General features: G+C 40.2%; 1 protein-coding gene across 5 annotated transcripts in view; it reads left to right on the top strand.

Annotated features, from left to right (window-relative positions):
- Nucleotides 1–19,972, top strand: part of plekhm3 (pleckstrin homology domain containing, family M, member 3) — a 45,150-nt gene that overhangs the window by 18,587 nt on the left and 6,591 nt on the right. For 4 of the 5 annotated variants that reach the window (XM_042426244.1, XM_042426246.1, XM_042426247.1 and 1 more), the window contains exons 4-6: nt 6,471–6,616; nt 6,893–7,086; nt 10,934–10,997. In XM_042426244.1, the coding sequence (XP_042282178.1) occupies nt 6,471–6,616; nt 6,893–7,086; nt 10,934–10,997 (404 nt within the window). Of the gene's footprint in view, nt 1–6,470; nt 6,617–6,892; nt 7,087–10,933; nt 10,998–18,308; nt 18,392–19,972 lie in introns of those variants that run through there. The other variant, XM_042426248.1, reaches the window with a different exon arrangement.

The raw sequence follows: 19,972 nt of genomic DNA, 5'->3' as shown, positions 1-19,972 counted from the left end.
CTCACATGTCATCTCTCTCTCTCTCACTCTCTCTCACTCTCTCTCTCTCTCTCTCTCTCTCTCTCTCTCTCTCTCTCTCTGTCTCTCTCTCCACCGTACACTCACCCTGGGCAGGTCAAAGTGACCCTCTCTCACTACAGAGAGCCGCAGTACAATCGGTAGACCTTTGAGCTACGTTTGAATTCCCATTCATCTTCCCTTCTGTCCCTCTTTCTCTTAGTCCCAGAAAGACCCATAAAAGATCAGAGACGAGTAGAAAAAGCAGTTGTAACACAGTGCTGAAAACGGATAAAGTAGTTAGCAATTAGTGATAGAAGGTATTAACAGTTCATCTGAAAATGGAGAAAGTACCTTGAGCGTTGCGAATAGGTTTAAAATGGAGAAAAGTAGTGCCAGTAAACTCTGAAAATTGAAGAAATAATTTATTGTTAGTTGTAGTTGACAGTAGTTGATAATTATAACACCACATCCTTTTACTCACTTTTCATTATCAGCACAAAATGTGGTTGAGGAGGTACTTTTTATTAAAACAAACAACAACAACAACAACAACCAGGATCTTTGCTGGGCCTATTTTTCCCACAGTTGTCTAATTACCTGACTAAACTATAAATAGGATCTAATATTATTGATATCCTGCTGTGGAGCCACACCCTGTAGAATAAGCATTACAGTTATAACTGCCAGTACAGGTCAGATTGGTAATTACTTCTATGAATGATCATTGTGGTATCTGCTGTGTGTAATCTTTAGGGCTGTAGTTTATGTTTTCTGCCTTTATAATCTATATAAAGTCTAGGGTGTTGTCTTTCAGTCGCTTATTTTGTCTGAATAGCAGCCATAAAAGCCAAGGCATGGATATTACCCCAACAGAAACACAGCTCCGCATATGACTAAAACGCCAAATACTATTTTTTGTACATTCATTTTTGATTTATTTGCATTGGCTTTTGCTTGATATTAATCTTTTTCAGGCATTTGACCAATAACACAAGTGTTTTTTTATCAACAATCTGGTTCAGACAGAGGAGGGGGCTCCTTCCATTTCCACAGGAGAACAGAAAACACACAGTGGTTTAAAATATAAACTTCCAAAACACACAATCAGTAGCTATAAAAAAGAAACAAAAAAAAGTGTTGCAGCCGCAGCATCCATGACTTTTCTTGGCTGTAGATGGCGCTTATCAGCACAGCTACATCAGGCTGCAACTACTACAGCTTGAGGCTGAAGCCAATGTGGAAGTATCTGAAAGTGCAATACCCCCGACAGCCGCTAGATGCTCCAACTGACTCCCATTCATTAAAAACTCAACTTCTCTCTAGAAAGTCAATCTTTTTTTTTTTTTGTCATTATGGTCTCATTCAATAAATTCAGGTCCTCTAATAAGTGTGCTGCTGGTCATTTTGGAAATTAATGCTCTGTTAATAAGATTTGAAGACTTATAGCAGCTTTGATGTCTGCTGTGTGGGTGTTGATTGACAGCTGTGATTGACAGTTGGATCACTAGCTGCTCTTCCTGCTTGGCCAGTGCCAGAGAAGACAGCCACCCCCTCTACCAGGAGAGGAAGCCAGGGACCGAGGCAGTCATGGCAGCAGTGGCATCATAAAATCTTGCCCACTTGGATTTTCCACTTCCAAGATGAACCTCTCGTCGTCCATGGTGACAGATACCCATAGCCACACAAGACATAATGTTGATGTAATGATGTGATATACGATTGGGAGTCTGCACAGGGTGATTTATTTTGAAAATTAAACGGATCCTCTGTGCCGTTCCTGCGTCTGACTTCCTGCCTGGCTTGATCTGATCTGTGTAGCTTGACGCAGCTTCCGTGTATGTTTAGCAGAGCGGAGAGCCACTTCGGAAATGCACTGCACACGTCTGGTGGGATCACAAGCAATTGACTAGAGTGGCTGCGAGCAGCTCTGGCGGTCGCGTCGCAGCCGGAACGTGAGGCATACATGCCCGTTTAAGTTTAAGTTTAAAGGGAACCTATTATGCTTCTCCGTACTTTCAGTCATAGATATATATCATGTTACAATATCAGATGTTCATGTTAAAAGTGGCCAAAGTTTCAAATAATGAAGTATGTAGCAGGAATCCCTTTGAGCAAATCAGACTGCTCTGAACGCTCAGCTTCCAACATTTTTTTTCTGCTTTCAGCCCGAGCTGACGTCTGCTTGTGACGGATTTCTTTATATGCTCATCTGCTCCACACACACAGCGCATGAGTTCACTGCTCCGCTCCGCTAACATTCTGGCATATTTCCATTGTTTTGGGTGTAGTCACGCTGAGCCATGAATGGAGTTGAGCTGGCGCGCTGTGAGTGTTTTTCCATTACACAGCACAGCAAAGTAAAATAAGTTGTTTACCTGTTGGAGGTGTGCTGGTCATCAGTCAGACATCATCATCACTGTGGCTGTTTCTGCTTGTACTATTAATCCTTGCATTATTTCTAACTGATCCACTGAACAAAGAGCTCCAAATATCTCCCGCCAGCTTAGACTTTACTACTTATAAATTATATTTTTACTTTACATTGTATATGTACTTATACAATCACTCACTTTATAGGCATGCCAGTTAATAAAGCATGGCATAAAATGTTAGTTATCTGTAGGAACAAATAGTTTCTTGTTGGTTGGGTCGTCTCTGGTCTCTGGTTAGAATCATGCAGGCTTCTCTCTGTTTTGAGGTTGTTTTGCTGCTTGTTGTGGTTTTGGTCAGGAGCAGGTCAGATTTATATCCCTGCTGTTATTTTATCCTTTTTCTTCCTCCGTAGTCCCACATTTTCAGTGGAAGGTTTTCGCTGCTTGTTGTACTGTGCAGAGCACATTATAGGCTGTCTCAGTTGTGGTAGTAGTACGTTCACCACCGTGTGTGTATGCGAGGGTGTGTTCTCCTCTTGTCCTCATGATATAGAAGTTGAGGTTAAGGTTAAAGGTTGTTATTTGGTTTGCGTATGTTTTCAGGCTACATACATATGGTTATTTGTTCCTCTGGTCCCAACAGCAGGAGACCAACCCTGAGGCCGCAGTTGGCCAGCGAGCCGGCCTCGTGGTCAGCTCTTTCCTCGAAATGACACAGTGTTTCTCTGACGGTTGACCATCCCCACTGCCTGCTGGCTCCCAACCAGTGGACTGTGGTTTTGTGAAAGAGCATCCACCCCAACAACAGCATGAGCTCACTGCTGTAATTAGCGTACCTACTGAGTTAAACATATGAATTCAGTCATACTGAAGGTTCCTCGAAGATAAGACTTTGTTGTTGTCTTGTTTTCCACCTCTTTATCGACTTAGTTTTTACTCATGTTTACTGTACATTGTTCTTCCTGATTGATTCATCTGAATGTTAATGATAGAACCAGTTTAAGTGTGATTTTCCATGTTCAGTCTAGTGTTGAAAAAAATTAGCTGATTAATAAAATAAGAGTGGCTGAAAATTGACACCAATTTTATTAATGGATTTAATAGTTAAATGGGAGCTAAAGGGCAATTAACACCAGCAGTTTTAAACAAACCTCCAACTTAGTCAAACGTATCTGCTTCATCTTTGGTCTACTGTACTTGCTGCACCTGTGTGCACAGTTTTCCTGGTCAATGAGGGATTGTTCCAGACGTTTCAGGTCTGCTCACTTTCAGTTTTACTTTCACACCAAGCAGTTTTGATCATCTGGATTTAAACTGTTGACTTGTGTTATCTGATGGTCTGATCATGATTTTTTTTTCGTCTGTTGGACTTGATTGTAGTGATGTTGTTGCATTGTCAGATCTCAGTTTGACTTTGGTGAATGTACAGTGTTATCATAAAGGATAGAATTGATGGCCAAAACTACAAAAATAAGTTGTAAAAAAACAAAATTATCCTTTAATTCTAAGATGTTTTGCTTTCTTTGTTTCATATCACGATAAACTGAGTATCTTTGGATTTTTGACAGTTGGTCAGACAAAACAACTTGAAGACATAACCTTGGGCTCTGGGAAATTTAATGGACAATTTCACAATTCTTTAATGTATTACAAACGAAACAATCAATTGATTAATTGAAAAGATGCAGCCATAGTTCAGTCAACAGTACGTGTACGCTCCACAATAATATTTTTGGTCAGGTAAAGTAAGAATCCAGGCTAGCCCTTATTGGACCATTGTCTGTCGTTTTCAGACGAATTCTTGCGATAAAAAAGTAGCTGGACAAACATCAATTTATTGTCTGCCTTCATCTGTCCTTGTTTGATCTCACTCTTCTTCTCTTTCATGCCGTTCCGTCTATCCTCTCATCTCTCAATAGCCCCTTACTCATTATACTCCTTTTTTCCTATTTCCCCTGTTGGATTCAGTGCTGTCTCTGCTGCTGAGGCACCTCTGACAAACAGGCTGACACACGTTCCTCTTCCTATATCCTTCTTCTTTTCTTTTTTTTTGTAGCTTTCCAGGCCTCTGTTTTCCAAAACCCAGATTACAATCTTCTGTTTCTTTTCTTTTCCGCCTCTCTTCATTTGCTGTTTTCCTCTAGGCCCCATGTTCTCCTAGATTGTGTGGATAAGGGACACCTGTCGCAGTGCTGTGGCGCTGGACTGTTTGAGTACGTGTGTGATCATAGACCAGGTCCGGGTGTTTGGGTGAACACTGAACTTTAAAGGGCCCAGAAGACAAAGCAGACAGAGGGCCAGCTATCAAGCTGAATAGAGCAGAGGATCTATTTGTTCTTTTTAAGTGTACAAAACACTTTCTTATTGAAGTCCACTCTGTTGTGACTACAGGAGGAACCAAGACTCTGTTATCTAGAGCTTCAAATGCATTTGGCAGATAGACTTTGGCAGACATGGATTTTAACATTAGAAGATGCACTTAACACAAGAATTTACACTGTCAGTAAAATGTTGCTCAGAGTTTTGGACATCTTTAATAACAGATTGTAGCCATCATACTGGAGACAAAATATAAAGTGGGCTTCTTGCACCGAAAGACAAAAGCGATGTTATTGCTGTTTCCTGCATCTCCACTAAATAACAGATCATGAGGTTGCTCATCATGCTAGTCTCACTACTAAACACCACGGTTTGTGTTGTGGAGAGAGACCAGAGATACAAAGATAAAAGATCATTTAACCACAATTTTAACTGCAAAAGTACAGCATGCAAAGACTTCAAAAACTTTATATTGTTTAAGTCAACAAGTGGTTAAAATTGGCTTATAATAGTGTTTGTATTAGGCTATAAGCAGTGTAAGAGTTATTTTTACTGGTTTAGCTTTTTTTTTCAGAAGTATATTATTAATTACATGTTATCCCCAATGACTCAGAATATAACTGAAATTAAGCAACTAATTAATTGATGTAGTAATAATTAATTTAATAGTAATAATTAATGTAGTGGAAAAAAAGTGTTATATTTGGCCACAAGTAGTATCTGCCAGGCAGTGTACGGCCTTCAGTCTCAGCCAATCAAATGGCTGGGGCAACCTGTATATGGCCTGAGGGGTGAAGTTCTGCCTGACGTGAAACTCTGGGAAAAAAACTTTTTTTTATGTTTGCTGTTACTTATGAAACTTTTACATTATGAGCATATGATTAGTTGGTTGAAAACCACTTAGATTAGTGTATGAGTAATCTGGATTATGACGGCTTTGCAGTAGCTTTTTAGCTTTTTAGTCAGTTATTGTAGATAAGATAGTAAATACTCACATAGAAAGTTCCCAATACAAAAAACAAAGTGTTAATACCACAGACTGAGTGATGTTTAAGCGCTGCTCTCCATGATGAATCAGCCTTTACTCTGTCATTTTTGGTGAATGTGGAACGCTCTGATTTTTGCTCACATTGAGTCCAGCATCTGATTCATTGTCATGTAGAATGTGTGTTTGTATTCAAACTCTAAAACTCTAAAAAACAAGGGTGGAAAAAACTGTGATCTTGACAAGTGTACATTGATAGTATTTAACATCATATACAATGATCAGTGGGTCAATTTCAGTTTCCTATCTCTGTTCATATAGGTCATGAAACAACAAATAATCTTATTGGGGTCAGAGTTCCTTTTAAACTCAGACTATCATTATTAGCTACAGGTTTACTCGGCTGGATTAGTGTGGAATTTATTCAGGGACAATAAACTGGTACATATTAACACCAGGTTATCTGCTCTGTCCTGCCCCCACTAGCAGCCTGAACACTAAAAGCTATAAAGCAACACGCCTAACATTAGCCAGTTAGGATCCATAAATGGACACATAGAGCTGTACATTTGTGTCTGTTTTATTGTTGCCATCATTTGATGACAAGCAGATTGTCTAATAAGTCTGAGATAATGTATGAATCCCACATTTGACACTTTCTAGAAAGTGGTTTAACTGGGTTTCTTCATGATTATAGACCCATTCTGACATCTGGGAGAATCTTATCTGTCTTAAATGTGTGCTGTAAGTAAGATGTACACATAGACACTCATTCAGTTGAGCTCTCTCCTCAGGTTGTCAGCGTCCAGTTGGTCTGTCCAAAGGAAAGGCCAAGGTCTGCTACTACAGTGGCTGGTACTACTGCCAGAGCTGCCATCAGGACAACTCCTTCCTCATCCCAGCACGCCTGCTGCACAACTGGGACACCAGCAAGCACAAGGTGGGAATGCACACACACACAACTTTATGAAAACACCCACCATCCAAACACAAGTCACCAGCTTTGAAAGTATGCAGTTTATTATTCTGATTCAGGCCCATCTGGATCCCACTTTATAAAGTCTTATTATTAATGTCAAAATAAAGTTAACATCTTGAAGTCATAGGAAATCCTGAAAGAATTCTCCCCTCCGTGCTTCCGTAGATCGTATGCCAGTCAGGTGGATCTTCATGTGTGTCTGTTGTCCTTGATGATCTTGTCTCTGTGCTCCCGCAGGTGTCTAAACAGGCCAAGGAGTTCCTAGAGTTTGTGTATGAGGAACCGCTGCTGGACGTCCAGCAGCTCAACCCTTGTCTGTATGAGCACTGTGAGCCTCTCAGCACGGTGCTGCGTCTCCGTCAGCAGCTCCAGTCACTGCGGGCCTACCTGTTCAGCTGCCGAGCAACCGTTGCCGAGGACCTCAGACGAAGGTGATGTTGATGACGATGATGTACAGTTGTGGTTGGTGCCATATTTCTGTAGCACTTTTCAAAAAGACAGTTACAAAGTGATTCTTAATTTAGAGCCCTGTTTGCCAAACTTTTTTGGCATGTGACTCCTGAACAAATGAAGCAATGTCTACATGCAAACAATTGTCATAGGTTTCATATGTCTGAGGACAGTCGGAGGGTATGGTAGTACAGCCGGACTTCGCTTTTCATTTTCATGTTTCACACTGACTGATAGACTTAAATATTTGTAATATTCGTCTGTTGGTGACCAGACACTTGATTACACACACTGTTAACATCTCAGAGTATGATCTGTGTATGGGTGTTTACATGTGTATGTCTGAGTGCATGTGTGTATATTACCATAACTTTTATCTGCATGCATTCCTGCGTGTATATGGGCTGCTTATACATGAAATGTGTGCCTGTGTGTGTGTGTATATGTCCATGTGTGTGATGGTAGGGGGATGACTGTTTATCTGAGTGGGGTCCCACTCTGAAAGCCTTGTCTGTGAGCTGATGGATACTCCGTGGCCTGGTCCGGGTCACTAATACATTCTGATCCGACAGACTGTTTCTAAAGGAGAGGCATCCACTTCAGCGGACAGACTGGAATTTAATTAATTCTCTTTTGCAATAAAAATACAAAAAAAGAGAGATAGCCATATAAAGACAGAGATATAGAGCAATAAAGCCATGTAGATCTTAGTCTTGGTAAACGGTTGTTCCAAAGAAACTAATTTTTGAATGCACAACACTTCCATAGTACTTGCATGGCAACAGAAATCTCAAAGATAGATCTGTCTCTGCAGTTTGTTTGAACAAACGCTTTAATTACAGTAAATTCAAGTCACTGGAAAACCACAATATTATATTTAATTTGTAATTTTCAGCTAAATAAAAAAGATCAGGACCAGATCAGGGTCAGGACCCTAAAAGTAACTAGCTCCATTAACTAAAAGTAACATGAAACACATTAAAACACAGTAATAAAGAAAACAAAATGTAGAAACCCACCGCTGGTTAGGACATACGTGAGTATCAATGAAAGGTTTTATTACCCCATGATTTAAATGGTTTTTTTTTTTAAGACTTTTTGCCCTGTTAAGTAGCTTCAAACCAAAACTACTGGTATTTTTATCAGCCTTAAAAAACCTACATTAGTTGTACTGTGTTGCAGAGCAGAGCAGAGCAGCATCATTGTGTTCTGTGTTTACTTCAGGCCCATTAGCTAGTGTCGGCCAGTGCCCCGCCACTTCCAAACACTGCAGGATTGATGAGGGCCATGGCGCTAAAACCTTCCCCTAGTCATCAGTCTACTTCAGGGTGGATCTGAAGAGAGGTGTCTGTTGCATACAGGCAGAGAGCCACGGACACAATCACACACACATCCACATGAGCTACCAAAGGCAGTATTTGGCCCAGTGCAGCAGGTCTTAAACACTATCAAAGGATTAAATCTGTGATAGCAGATTTACTGTCAAAGTTCAGTGAAGGTGTGAATTGATCTCAATAAATAAACCTGTACCTGTTGTGCCCTGATGTCCATATCCTTATGACATGAGCTTTCTTGCAATGACACCTACAGGGGAATGTGTGCTAATAGGTGTGTGAACAAGTTAATATGCTTGAGTCTTTGTTATTGGAAAATTAACAATGTTTGTGGTTAGGTCTGACCAAATGAATTGACCATTTCTAGCCGGCAACCATCAATTTTGCAAGCTGAAATCACAACTGTCACCAGCAGATTTGATCAGCTCTAGCTAGCTAGCTAATTAAGCTAGCATCAGCTACATGAGTTGGTTGTAATGTTTCTAAGCTAACTTGTTTTAAAACAAGAACTCTGTAAAATGGATCTTAAAGGGTTGGTCCATTATTTTATGTTTTTTTGAGGTTTTTATATCTTCCCAGTAGTGTTCCATATGTATTCAAATCTGAAAATTCAAATTTTGGTTGAAGTACGTATATTTTAGCGTCAAAATGCCATTTTCCCAAGCCCTTTGAAAAACTTTTTCCCACGTGACCTGACGTAGGTTTCTGCATGATGACGTTGCTACATATAAACCGACATAAACCCAATAGTCCACCTAGCCAGTAGCCACAGAGACGGACTGAGCACTCACTGTTGCAGAATTATAGAATTATAAGCTGTGAATGCCTCTTGTTTTGCAGAGCTGCAGTACTATCGGTACAAAAACTTGATCCTTAGCCACTTCATGTATGTAAATGAGGGTTATACAAACATCACTAACTAAGAGCTTCCAAGAAGGTGTATCAGCACTTTTCTGACACCATCAACACAAATTGAATGTTATAAGCTTGACAAAGATAGGATTTATTGCAGAGATATTGTTTGGGATTGCATTAGATTGTAATGTGTTGTCCAACCCCTGCACACACACACACACACACACACACACACACACACACACACACACACACACACACACACACACACACACACACACACATATTTGCAGTACTACCTACATCTGCTGGTTCACACAGACACACACACTCTTACTCAGGTCAGACCCTCCTTCAGTACACCAATATAATCACTGAGTGATAACAGAATTTTAATGAAAGGTGTGTCCGCTGGACTGGAATGAGCACTGAATAAAATATAGAATCAAAGACTATCAGGTCTTATACAAATATTGTCTTGTTGGCATGTGTGTGCATTTGTACACATGTGTGGACCTGTCTATCTACTGTAATCTAATCCTAAAATGTGTTAGATCTCAAGTACTTTTATCAAGATCAACACACACTTTCTGGGTGTGCTCATCTGGGCACTGAATACACAATCAACAAGTAGCTAGTGTGTATTTGTGATTGTGTTTATCAGACCCGTGTGTGTGTGTGTGTGTGTGTGTGTGTGTGTGTGTGTGTGTGTGTGTGTGTGTGTGTGTGTGTGTGTGTGTGTGTGTGTGTGTGTTGATGAATACTGATGTGGTAACCATTGGTTACATGCCAAACAGAGTTTATCAGTGGTGCCTATCACCATGAGGTGTCTGCATCACAAATACCACACACACACACACACACACACATATGAACACACACATACTTGTGTTTTGGTGACACTCATCACAGCTTAGACAGGATTTAACATGGAGCCATCCATCTTAGTGGTCTGAGAGGAGGCCTCACACACACACACACACACACACACACACACACAGCGTTGCACGTCACCAGAACTCTGCTGTGTGTGCTTTGTCACATAATACAAGAAGGTGGAATGTGAGTGGCTGAAGGTTAATATTATTACTTTGTTTAGCGCCATGGACTGAAAGGCTGGGGTTAAACATTACATCAGTGTAATGCTCATATTTACCTACACTATGTGATCATTGTTCCATATTTATATGCTTGCAAGTCAGTGATCTTGCTAAGAATGAATAAAACCTAATACCAATGTAATCAAGTCATTCAAAGCCTGATGATGTTTATTGATGTTCCGGGCCCCATGTGGGAACAGGTGTTGCCTAATGCTTTTTATGGTCTTTTTTTAAATACAAAAGATGATATGTCTAAAATTAACTGGCACTGCAGGAAAAGTTCAGTATATTTTATCTGTTTAGTCAGCTTTATGAAAACAATGCACACACATTATTTACTTACTTGATTGCACTTTATCTGATAAGTACAACCAGAATCTTAAAGGTCAGTTTACTGAATTTTACTGTCCTTTGTACCTCTTTTTTCTCTTGTTTTTCCTCCTTGTTGGAGGTGTGCTGTATCTCATCACTGATTGGCTGAACAGACGACTTGCTTCACAGAGAATCATGCATTAAAACTTGTTCTCATCTCTTCACAGAATTTTCCCCAGGGAATACCTGCTACAGCACATTCACCTGTACTCCATGGCGGACCTGCAGCAGGTACACACACATACACACATACACATGCACAGACCCATATCCCAATTTGCATATAGTGATAGTGACGCTACTCACATGTCTGGCATGAACCATAACTGGTATTAAAACTAAACCCAGTTTAGTTTAAACTTTAGATCAGGCTGGTAATCACTTCTTCAACAACCCTAGGATTAGTTTAGGTAAAGAAATGTATTATTTAATTTATAATAAAGGATACATTTACTGTATGCTAGTGTAAGCTTCAGTGTAGGCTGTGTGTAGCCTGATCCAGATCTCTGAATCATCACCCACATCTTAGATTTTTTTTTAATAAACAGTTTGGTGTTGACTGTTTTGCTGGTTGTAGAAACAATCAGAGCCTTTGTGACAGTTCAGTTGGCAACAAGCTGTGCCAGGTCAGGACATCTTAAACTCAGCATTAGTTACTGTCAGTGATTAAAACCATTTAATCACACAATCATGCTTATAATTCCATTATTCTCTAACAGTGTAGCACAGATAACATAGTTTGTCTTGCAGTTTTAGGAGACACACGCTATGGATTCTGGCTATGCACACTTGCTAACTTTTGCTGGCTTGCTACATTAGCTAACATGTTCGGTACCATTAGAGCCCAGTCACCTATTTTTCACCTAATAGCTAAATGCTAATTCCATGTAAGAAAACACAGGAAATATGAGAAAATAGAGAGAGCTGTAGTTCTGATAGTAGCTATACTGACAAGTTGATAATTTTGTATAGAATAGAATCAACTTTATTGTGGAAAAAGGTATGAAGTTTTTAGCTAGCTAGTTTGCAAATGTTAGCCAGCCATAGAGCTCCATTGTTGCCTAAAACTCTTAAAAACACCAATGAGCCACACCACCTTAGCAAATGTAATCTAATGTTTTCTAAAACCTACAGTGGCCTGCTGTTTTAAGAACTTATTCAGCCTTAAAAAAATGAAACTATATATTGTGAGCTGTTTGTCATGAATGGCATCTTCAGAAGGAGCCAGTGAAATTGAGGCTAAGAGACAGAGAGGATAGAAAGTATTGAGAGACAGACCAACACATTGTTAGTTTTAGTCTTTTCATGGGATTTGTCGACAATAAAAACATATAGAATAACCCATTCCTCATCCTTTAAGTAAACACAGTCTCTCCTTTGTTCCTTTGGCAAGTGTCCTGGTCATAACAGTGATAAGAGAGGGTAATACCCTCTAATAGCCCCATTTGGACCAGAGTTCGCTCTTTCAAGTGTCCTGATCCAACAAAACAATGGTCTCAGTGGAAAGAATTCATATCTGTGGTGGGGAAAAACTCTATTATATATATATTATTTTCTAACATCAAGACATTTTGTTTGTTATCACGTATTTAATCAGCACATTTTCTTAACAAATTGCAAACTGTCATATCTCTGCTGGTGTTTCTGCTATTAATACCAGTTTTACCGCCCACCTCTGTTTCAATCTCATGTGTGAGGAGAATTTATTTTTGAGACCTGGAGAATTGAAGTGTGTTCTCTCAGCAGAGATCATAAAAAAAGGAAACACATCCTGGCCTTTCAGCAGTTCAGTATGTAGTCGTCGAGCTGAGTTGGGGGTCAGAGGGAAGCGGCCACAAATGACTGAAAAGTTCTTTTGTTTGTCATTATGTTCATTATGTTGTACCCTGCCCCATTTTTTTCTTTCATCCCTCTCTGACTCAGTGCTTGGCCACAGACTCTCACGGTGAAAGAGACTGGACCCCCTCCTCCTTCTTCTCCTCCTCCTCCTCCTCCTCCACTCCCACACTCTGTGTCTCTCTGCTTCACTAATTGGTCACATTCAGAATCAACAGGCAGAAAAACAAAGCGTGACATCCCTCCATTCTTCCCGACATCCCCTTGGCCTCACACACGCTCAGCACACATGTGTGTTAATGCGTGTGAGTTCCTCACTCTCTCTTTCCCCACTAAAATGCTATGATTTACTTATAAACCCTGAACAGGTGATGAGGTACTAAATTTAATAATAGGTGCGGTTGAGTCTGCACACCTCCCTCTTCTCTTTTACTCACCCTCTAACCTCCCCTTCTCTCCCCCCCTCTTAGTGATTCTCAAGCACTCTGCTACTTAATTGGTTTTCCATATTAACAAGCGTGTTTCTTTTGATTCACCTCCTGAATAAAATGACGCTCGTAATCAACATGGCTTTTTTTGTTCCAGCTCAGAGGTCAGTGAAGGCTAAACTCTCCCTGGCTAAACCCTGGACCACACTAGTCTATTCACCTCCCGACAAATAGCCTCCACCCATATGCCCTATTAGGAACCAGTTCATTTGGAGAAACCATATGTGTTTGTCTAAGGCCACTCTGCCCTTATCCTCCTCTGGTTAAGGGATTGTTTCTAGGGTTTTGTGTGAGGACTAAAGTAGTAGAAAAGTAGGTGTGTGTGTGTGTGTGTGTGTGTGTGTGTGTGTGTGTGTGTGTGTGTGTGTGTGTGTGTGTGTGTGTGTGTGTGCAGCAGGCTTCCCACAGTGACACCCTGGCATTCCCTCTATGCCAGGCATGCCTCTCCACTCACACTTGTGCAGACACACAGAGGCCTCTTAGGTAAATGTTCTCAGAAAGATTCCCAGTTTCTCTTGATGGCTTTGACTTTATTCTGTATGACGAGGTCATGAAATGTGTCTTTATGTGGGGAATGGGCAACAATAGTAATAATGTAAGAATGTGTAGGTTTAAAGGGCTAAAAGCACACCTCCTTAAGTCGTACTACAAGCTGCGTTTTGTTCTTATAGTCTCTTATTAGCGTCAAAGAAATATTTGATGTGAATAATTGCAGTCAAGCTTTATGATGGATTATGTATTTGTTGAATTTACGTTTGCCAAAGAAAATCTCTGTTAATAAATGCATTCATTAGAATTGTGAAGGTGCCAAACATGATAGCTCATTACAGAACAGCAATCACACTAATCTGTGAGGTTTTCGGTGAAACTCACAACTATAGGCACGTTAAAACTGAAGTGCAACAAAAAAACACTTACTTTTCCTCAAGTCAGACTTTTACAAACCTCTCAGACTGCAGAGAAAAGCATCATAGCCAATAAACAGAACAGGTAACTGTTTAACAAACTCTTTATAGGATCTTCCTTTATTTAGGAGAGCGGGACCCAAAAAAACATGAGTGTGTACACATTGATTGGATCACCATGACAACAAGCAAATTGTAATTTTTCATTCATTTTTTGGATTTCTGAATTATTTTCAAATGGGCTGTTATAATTTCAGCTACAGGTGGTACTGCTATTTTCATCTGAGCGCCATTTTTAACTGATATTTCTTTACATTTTGGCAATTGATGGCATTAAAAGTATGCTGAATTAGCTATTAGCTCCTGTTTGCAGTGTAGCCATGAATGTACACTAAGTCATGACTCAAATGATGAGTTCAATTACCGTGGAGCACAGTGAATATTTCAAATCCCCACTTCCGCGTGTTATGTTAAACCCATCAGAATGAGGCTCTAGATAGCAAAATTGTAACAAGGATATACTTTATTTTGAAGATTGCATGTTTGTACAAAACACAAACTAGTTTTAACAACTGATAAAACATCTTCTCATCTGCTGAGCTACTCGAAAGTTTGGGGAACTCCTGATGAGACACACTCCACCATGCATACACTAGCGACTAATATATATCAAGCCTTCTGTGTGCACGTGTGTGTGTGTGTGTGTGTGCGCGTGTGTGTGTGTGCTTGTGTTATCCAAACAGAGCTCACCCTGGTCTCTCCAGCCATGTAATCCCAACTGGCTTTCTAGTTCCTCAATGGAGCTGCGGTAGTCTGTGTGTGTGTGTGTGCGTGCGTGTGTGTGTGTGTGTGTGTGTGTGTGTGTGTGTGTGTGTGTGTGTGTGTGTGTGTGTGTGTGTGTGTGTGTGTATGTGAGAGAGAGAGAGAGAGAGAGAGAGAGAGAGAGAGGAGGGCAGGCGAACGGCTGTTAAACAGCAGTTTTAGGGGATTAGGAGATTTTGGAGCACAAAGACTCTGCGTGGAGCAGAGAAAGAGGTTGAACTGGAGGGGGAGGAGTTTAAGGGGATGGATGGAGGCAGAGGAGATGAAGTGTGTGTGTGTGTGTGTGTGTGTAAAGAGTACAATCTAGACCTGCTCTGTGTGAAAAGTGCCTGAGATAACTTCTGTTGTGATTTATATAAATAAAATTGACTTGACTTGACCGTGTGTGTGTGTATGTGTGTGTGTTGGAGGGAAAGAGGGTAAAGGATGTGAATCCATCTGTAGGGTTTGTCCTATTTGTCCTGTAGGCTGCTGTAGAGTCTTACTGTGAATATGGCAGAAATTAGAGATTTAAAGTAACTCTCCACTTTTGCATTGCTCACAAATTCTTGTGGCTTGTGCCGCCTCACTTGAGGTAGAAGCTAACGGGTGATTTGTTGTTGTGGTAAAGCTACAGTTGGATTTTATAGAACCTCATTCACAATTTTTCCATATGCGGTGTTGAATCCAAAATGCTTTTCACCCGTTACGTCTCAGCTGGTTTAGTGTCATGATGAAGCATTCAGCACGGCTGGCTAGTTTCCTCTGTGTTCTGTTAGTGAAGAGAACAACAATAGACTCATTTACTGAGAGGACAACAAGGCTGCAGTGGGTCAAACTTCTGTGAATTTTCAAGATCAGTTCTTAAATGAGGGTGTGTTTATCATCATATGTTGCATTTATCTCTGAGTCGTAAGAGATTTTACTTTCTCAGATTGTTTACTTTGAATATTTTGTACACCTGAAGAGGTGAAATTATTTAAAACAAAAAGCAGCAACAAAAGATTAGAAACATGGTAGTCTGACAAATTATGAAATTTCATGTTGAAATTGTCTTAAAACTCCAATTTTATGGGTGTCCTGATCCCAGGTTGGGATGCATCCTCATAAAGACGTTAGTCCTACCCAGTAGACCCCAAACGTCCACCAGTCACACTGAGAGAGCTGCCAGCAGTCCAGCAGCTGCTCGGCTCAGACAGTCAGGATAGCCGTCGATATTGTTCTTCATCGTCGTCATCGTTGGATGTGAGCGAGGGCACAAATGAAAAGAAAGCAAGGACACATAAAAAGGGTTGAAGTTCTAAATGATTGTCCCATTGTGACCCTGCTGCCCAGAGCTACTGCAGTGCAGCTAATAAAATAGTGACTATATATTTATAACATGCAGTAACAGCTGGAATATTTTTCTCAGATGAAAATGTGTGCCCCAGGCTTTTATGCACACACACACACAGGAAGATGGATTGGATTTGCTCGTTGTTTTCTTTCTATTACCGTATCCCTCGTTTAATCTGTCCATTTACTTCTGTCAGTCTCCATCCATCCATCTTTCTGTGCCTCCATCCTTCTTTCCCACCGTTCCTCCAGAGTACGGTCAGCCACCAGAGCTGTGCTGCCAGTCGTTTGATTCTGCCCAGTCCAATTATAGAGGGCCTTAATTACTGAGCCTGTCAGCCTCCATCAGGAGAGCCATTCGTCATGTGGACTGGGCTGGACCGGACTGCTTAGGTTTGGTGTTGGCTGCGCTGGGCAGAGGGGACATATATATCAGTCTGTCACCCTCAGTACCTGTCTGTCTGCCTGCCTGGAAACATTTATCATCTGTACTGGACTGTACTCGTTCTTCATCATATACAGAAGGCCATTAAATTAGGGACACTTATGGGTACACTGTGGAGTCTTGTAAATCAGTGCCCAGCAAACATGTTACCTACCTTATGAAACAGTTTAGATTTTATCAGACAATAGGAGCCTCATTTATCACAAGGTATGTAGAACAAGATCATCTGCTCAGGCTGCAACAAACACATTTTATTATCAACCATCTTCCAATCATTTTTTCAATCAATAAGTTAATAATTTGGTCCATAAAATGTGAGAAAATAGTGAGAAATGCCAGTCACAATTTCCTGGAGCCCATGGGGATGTCAGAACAACAGTCTAAAAAGAGATATTTACAGTCACATGACACAACAATAGCAAGAAATCCTCACTTTTGAGAAGCTGGGACTAGATAATGTTCTGTTAGTGTTGTGTTAATGTTCATGTTAAAGCAATCTTTGCCCAAAAAGTGATAAAATAGTTGCTTATTAATTTTTCTGTTGTTTGACTAGTAGAGTGATTGAGTATTTGTTTCTGTTAAAGCTCATTAACATACTGTGTAGACACACCCCCAAATGCCATATATGGTTCCACAACATCCCAAACCCAGTCGCCTTAATGTAGTCAAAATAAACTGAACCGCCTTTAACCTTGTGAGATTTTTTGTAATTCTATTTATTAATTTATTTATTTGTTTTGATTCTAATCAAGAAAGTTGGGAGAAAATATTGGTAAACCGCTGCAACACTGGATAGAGTGTCAAGAAAGTCTAAACCATAACCATATCTGGAACTATAGTTGACAATCTATAAATTATGCTGATACGGTTGTCGTGACTGCACTTGTCTACCATTAATAGTTTGTTGGTATACGGAGTCAAGAGGGACTATAAAGCCTCCTTTCCACCACAGGAACTTTCCCCAAGTACTACAAACCTCTACCTGCATGTCCACTGGAGGGAACAGGGTCTAAATTAAGTTCCGGGGAGACTGTCTTATCCCTTAAAAAGCCTGCTTGGTGGGGGGTGGGGTTTGCAGGGATGATGGTCGCTGATTGGTCAAACGTACATGGTGCGGCTACCTCAACTTGTGTGCCACTTCATTCATAAAACAAAGAGGCAGTCTAGTAATGATTTAGGACCACCTTAGAACCAGGGAAGGACATTTCTCTTCATTTGATAACCTTGAAAGTAAAGTCAGGCATTGTTGTTGTTGTCTTCCCAAATCATTTTAAAAAGGACGAGAAAAAGAGGGAGAGAGAGAGAAGGAGAGAGAGAGAGTAGCGGTGGTCGAGCGAGGAGAGTGAGAACAAAGCAGTGAATGAGAGAAATAAAACGTTATTTTCTGATTGTTTCACAGCGGTTACATTCTATACCAGAAATAATAATACTGTGTGTCTAATAGGGATGTGCAGGGAGCCTGGTATTTGTATTTGTATCTGTACTTGTTGAGGCAGCAAAATTATTTGTATTCAAATAAAAGTGGAAAGAGGCTTAAAAGTCCTGTTTTTGTTTTTATTATGCTTTTAATTTTAGAAAATTAAAGTGTTACAATAAAACTTTACTTCATGAAAACAAATAATTTTTAAAATATTTGTATGAAACCCATTATTTGTGCTTTGCCGAATAATATATTTGTATTGGAGCACACCCCTAGTCTCTAAATGCTGCCATCATTTTTAATTCCTCATAGGTCTAATTTGCATGATCTACCTGGTTCATCAGATGTGGTGGAAACACAAACAGGACTGCATAACAGGGACCTAAAGTTCCAAGTTTAGTTCCTCTGTATTAGTTCCTCTGGACACATTCTCAAGCAGAGGAAGAAACTGATGAATCTGGTTCTACATGTGGAAGTAAAATAATAAAAGTTTTTTGGAGGGAACAACGTATTTCGCATCCAATTTCTTCAGGTTGACTGAACATCTGGTGTGCAGTGAGGTATGTGCTTCTAGAACAGTAGTTATGTTTCCATTTAAAATGTTGCTTAAGTTGTAAGCATGTTATATAACTAAAAAATAAATAACCGTCAGCTGCAGCTGATCAGTTTTACTGTAAATGTTGAGTCAAGTCCAGTCTTGCCAGAGACTCTGACTGGAATAGATCCTGTTTCCAGTGAGATATTGGTCTCATGTTGGTCTGATAATTGAATATCATATATTGTACATTAGCGCACAGTGTGTGTTGTTACAGTAAAAGCCTTCAGTGCAGGACATTCATCTCAGTGTAAAGTGTAATAGTGTTTGGTTTACTGTAAACATGATCAGTATACCTCAGTGTACTGTTTCCTGTATGTGTGTGTGTGTGTGTGTGTGTGTGTGTGGTTTCTTCCTTCTCGGTCCTTCTCATGTCCTCGTCTTCTCCTCGTGTAACAAACAGCATGAAGGAGGTTATAATTGGGAGGTCCAGAGCTCTGCCAGGTGGAAGCACTTGTATCTGAATACAGGCTCTTGCTCTCCCTCAAGATCTCTCTTGTATATTGTATCTCCACCACTCTTTCTCATACTTTCTACTGTTTTACATTCTGCTCTCACTTTGCTTCTCCTGTCTGCTTTATCAACATCATACCACAAAGCTTTGCCAACATATTTAGTTTTTTGATGTCTGTTAAGATTTTCTTTTCACTTACAGTTGTTCTCTCTGAGTCATCCATTGAGGCCCCCCCCCCGTTCCTGGTCCTTAAAGGAACTTGCCAAGCGTTGCCATTAAAAGGCGTTGACCTCATTTACTGTCTTCCTCCTTTCTTCAGCTTCCCCTCCACACCTTTTCCTCCATGTCCAAGAGAATTTGTCTTAGTTGAAGTCATTTTCAAATCAGTTTTTGTCATTAAAAATGGATCTTGTCTCTGTTCTTCCATGAAGAGTCTTATGGCTTTGGAATAAGTACAAAATTTCCACTCATGTTCAAACATTTTCAGGTTGCACAAGCATCTCTTTGCCTCGATTCACACCGCATCAAAGGAATCTGTGTCTGTTCGCCACAAACTAACAGCTTTACAAACTGTATCAGTTAAAAGCTGCCAGTAGCCACTACTTTTTGCAGGTATTCACTCACTCTAAAGCTTAATGTTTGTTTATCAGATCTTTCCATCAGCGTGCAGAGTGCTGCTGCGGGACACTGGTTACATATTTTTGTCGTTCACTGGGTGGGACATTCTGTTATTGGCTATCCTTTGGCTATGTCGTATCATGTTAGCCAATGAGAACTGTGACTTAGACTCACGGCCAATGACTGAGTATCCACCCTTTTTTATGTGCTTTTTCAAATTTGCGTATAAAAAGTGAGTGGAAATTTTAAAAAGTAGAAATATTGCAAAAGATGTTTTTATGCTTGAATGAGGTGCAAAAGTTGATGTGT

The sequence above is a fragment of the Thunnus maccoyii genome, chromosome 11 (assembly GCF_910596095.1).
Source record: "Thunnus maccoyii chromosome 11, fThuMac1.1, whole genome shotgun sequence".
Lineage (NCBI taxonomy): Eukaryota > Metazoa > Chordata > Actinopteri > Scombriformes > Scombridae > Thunnus > Thunnus maccoyii.
Note: the sequence above shows the minus strand (reverse complement) of the source record. Positions and strands in the feature narration are given on the sequence as shown.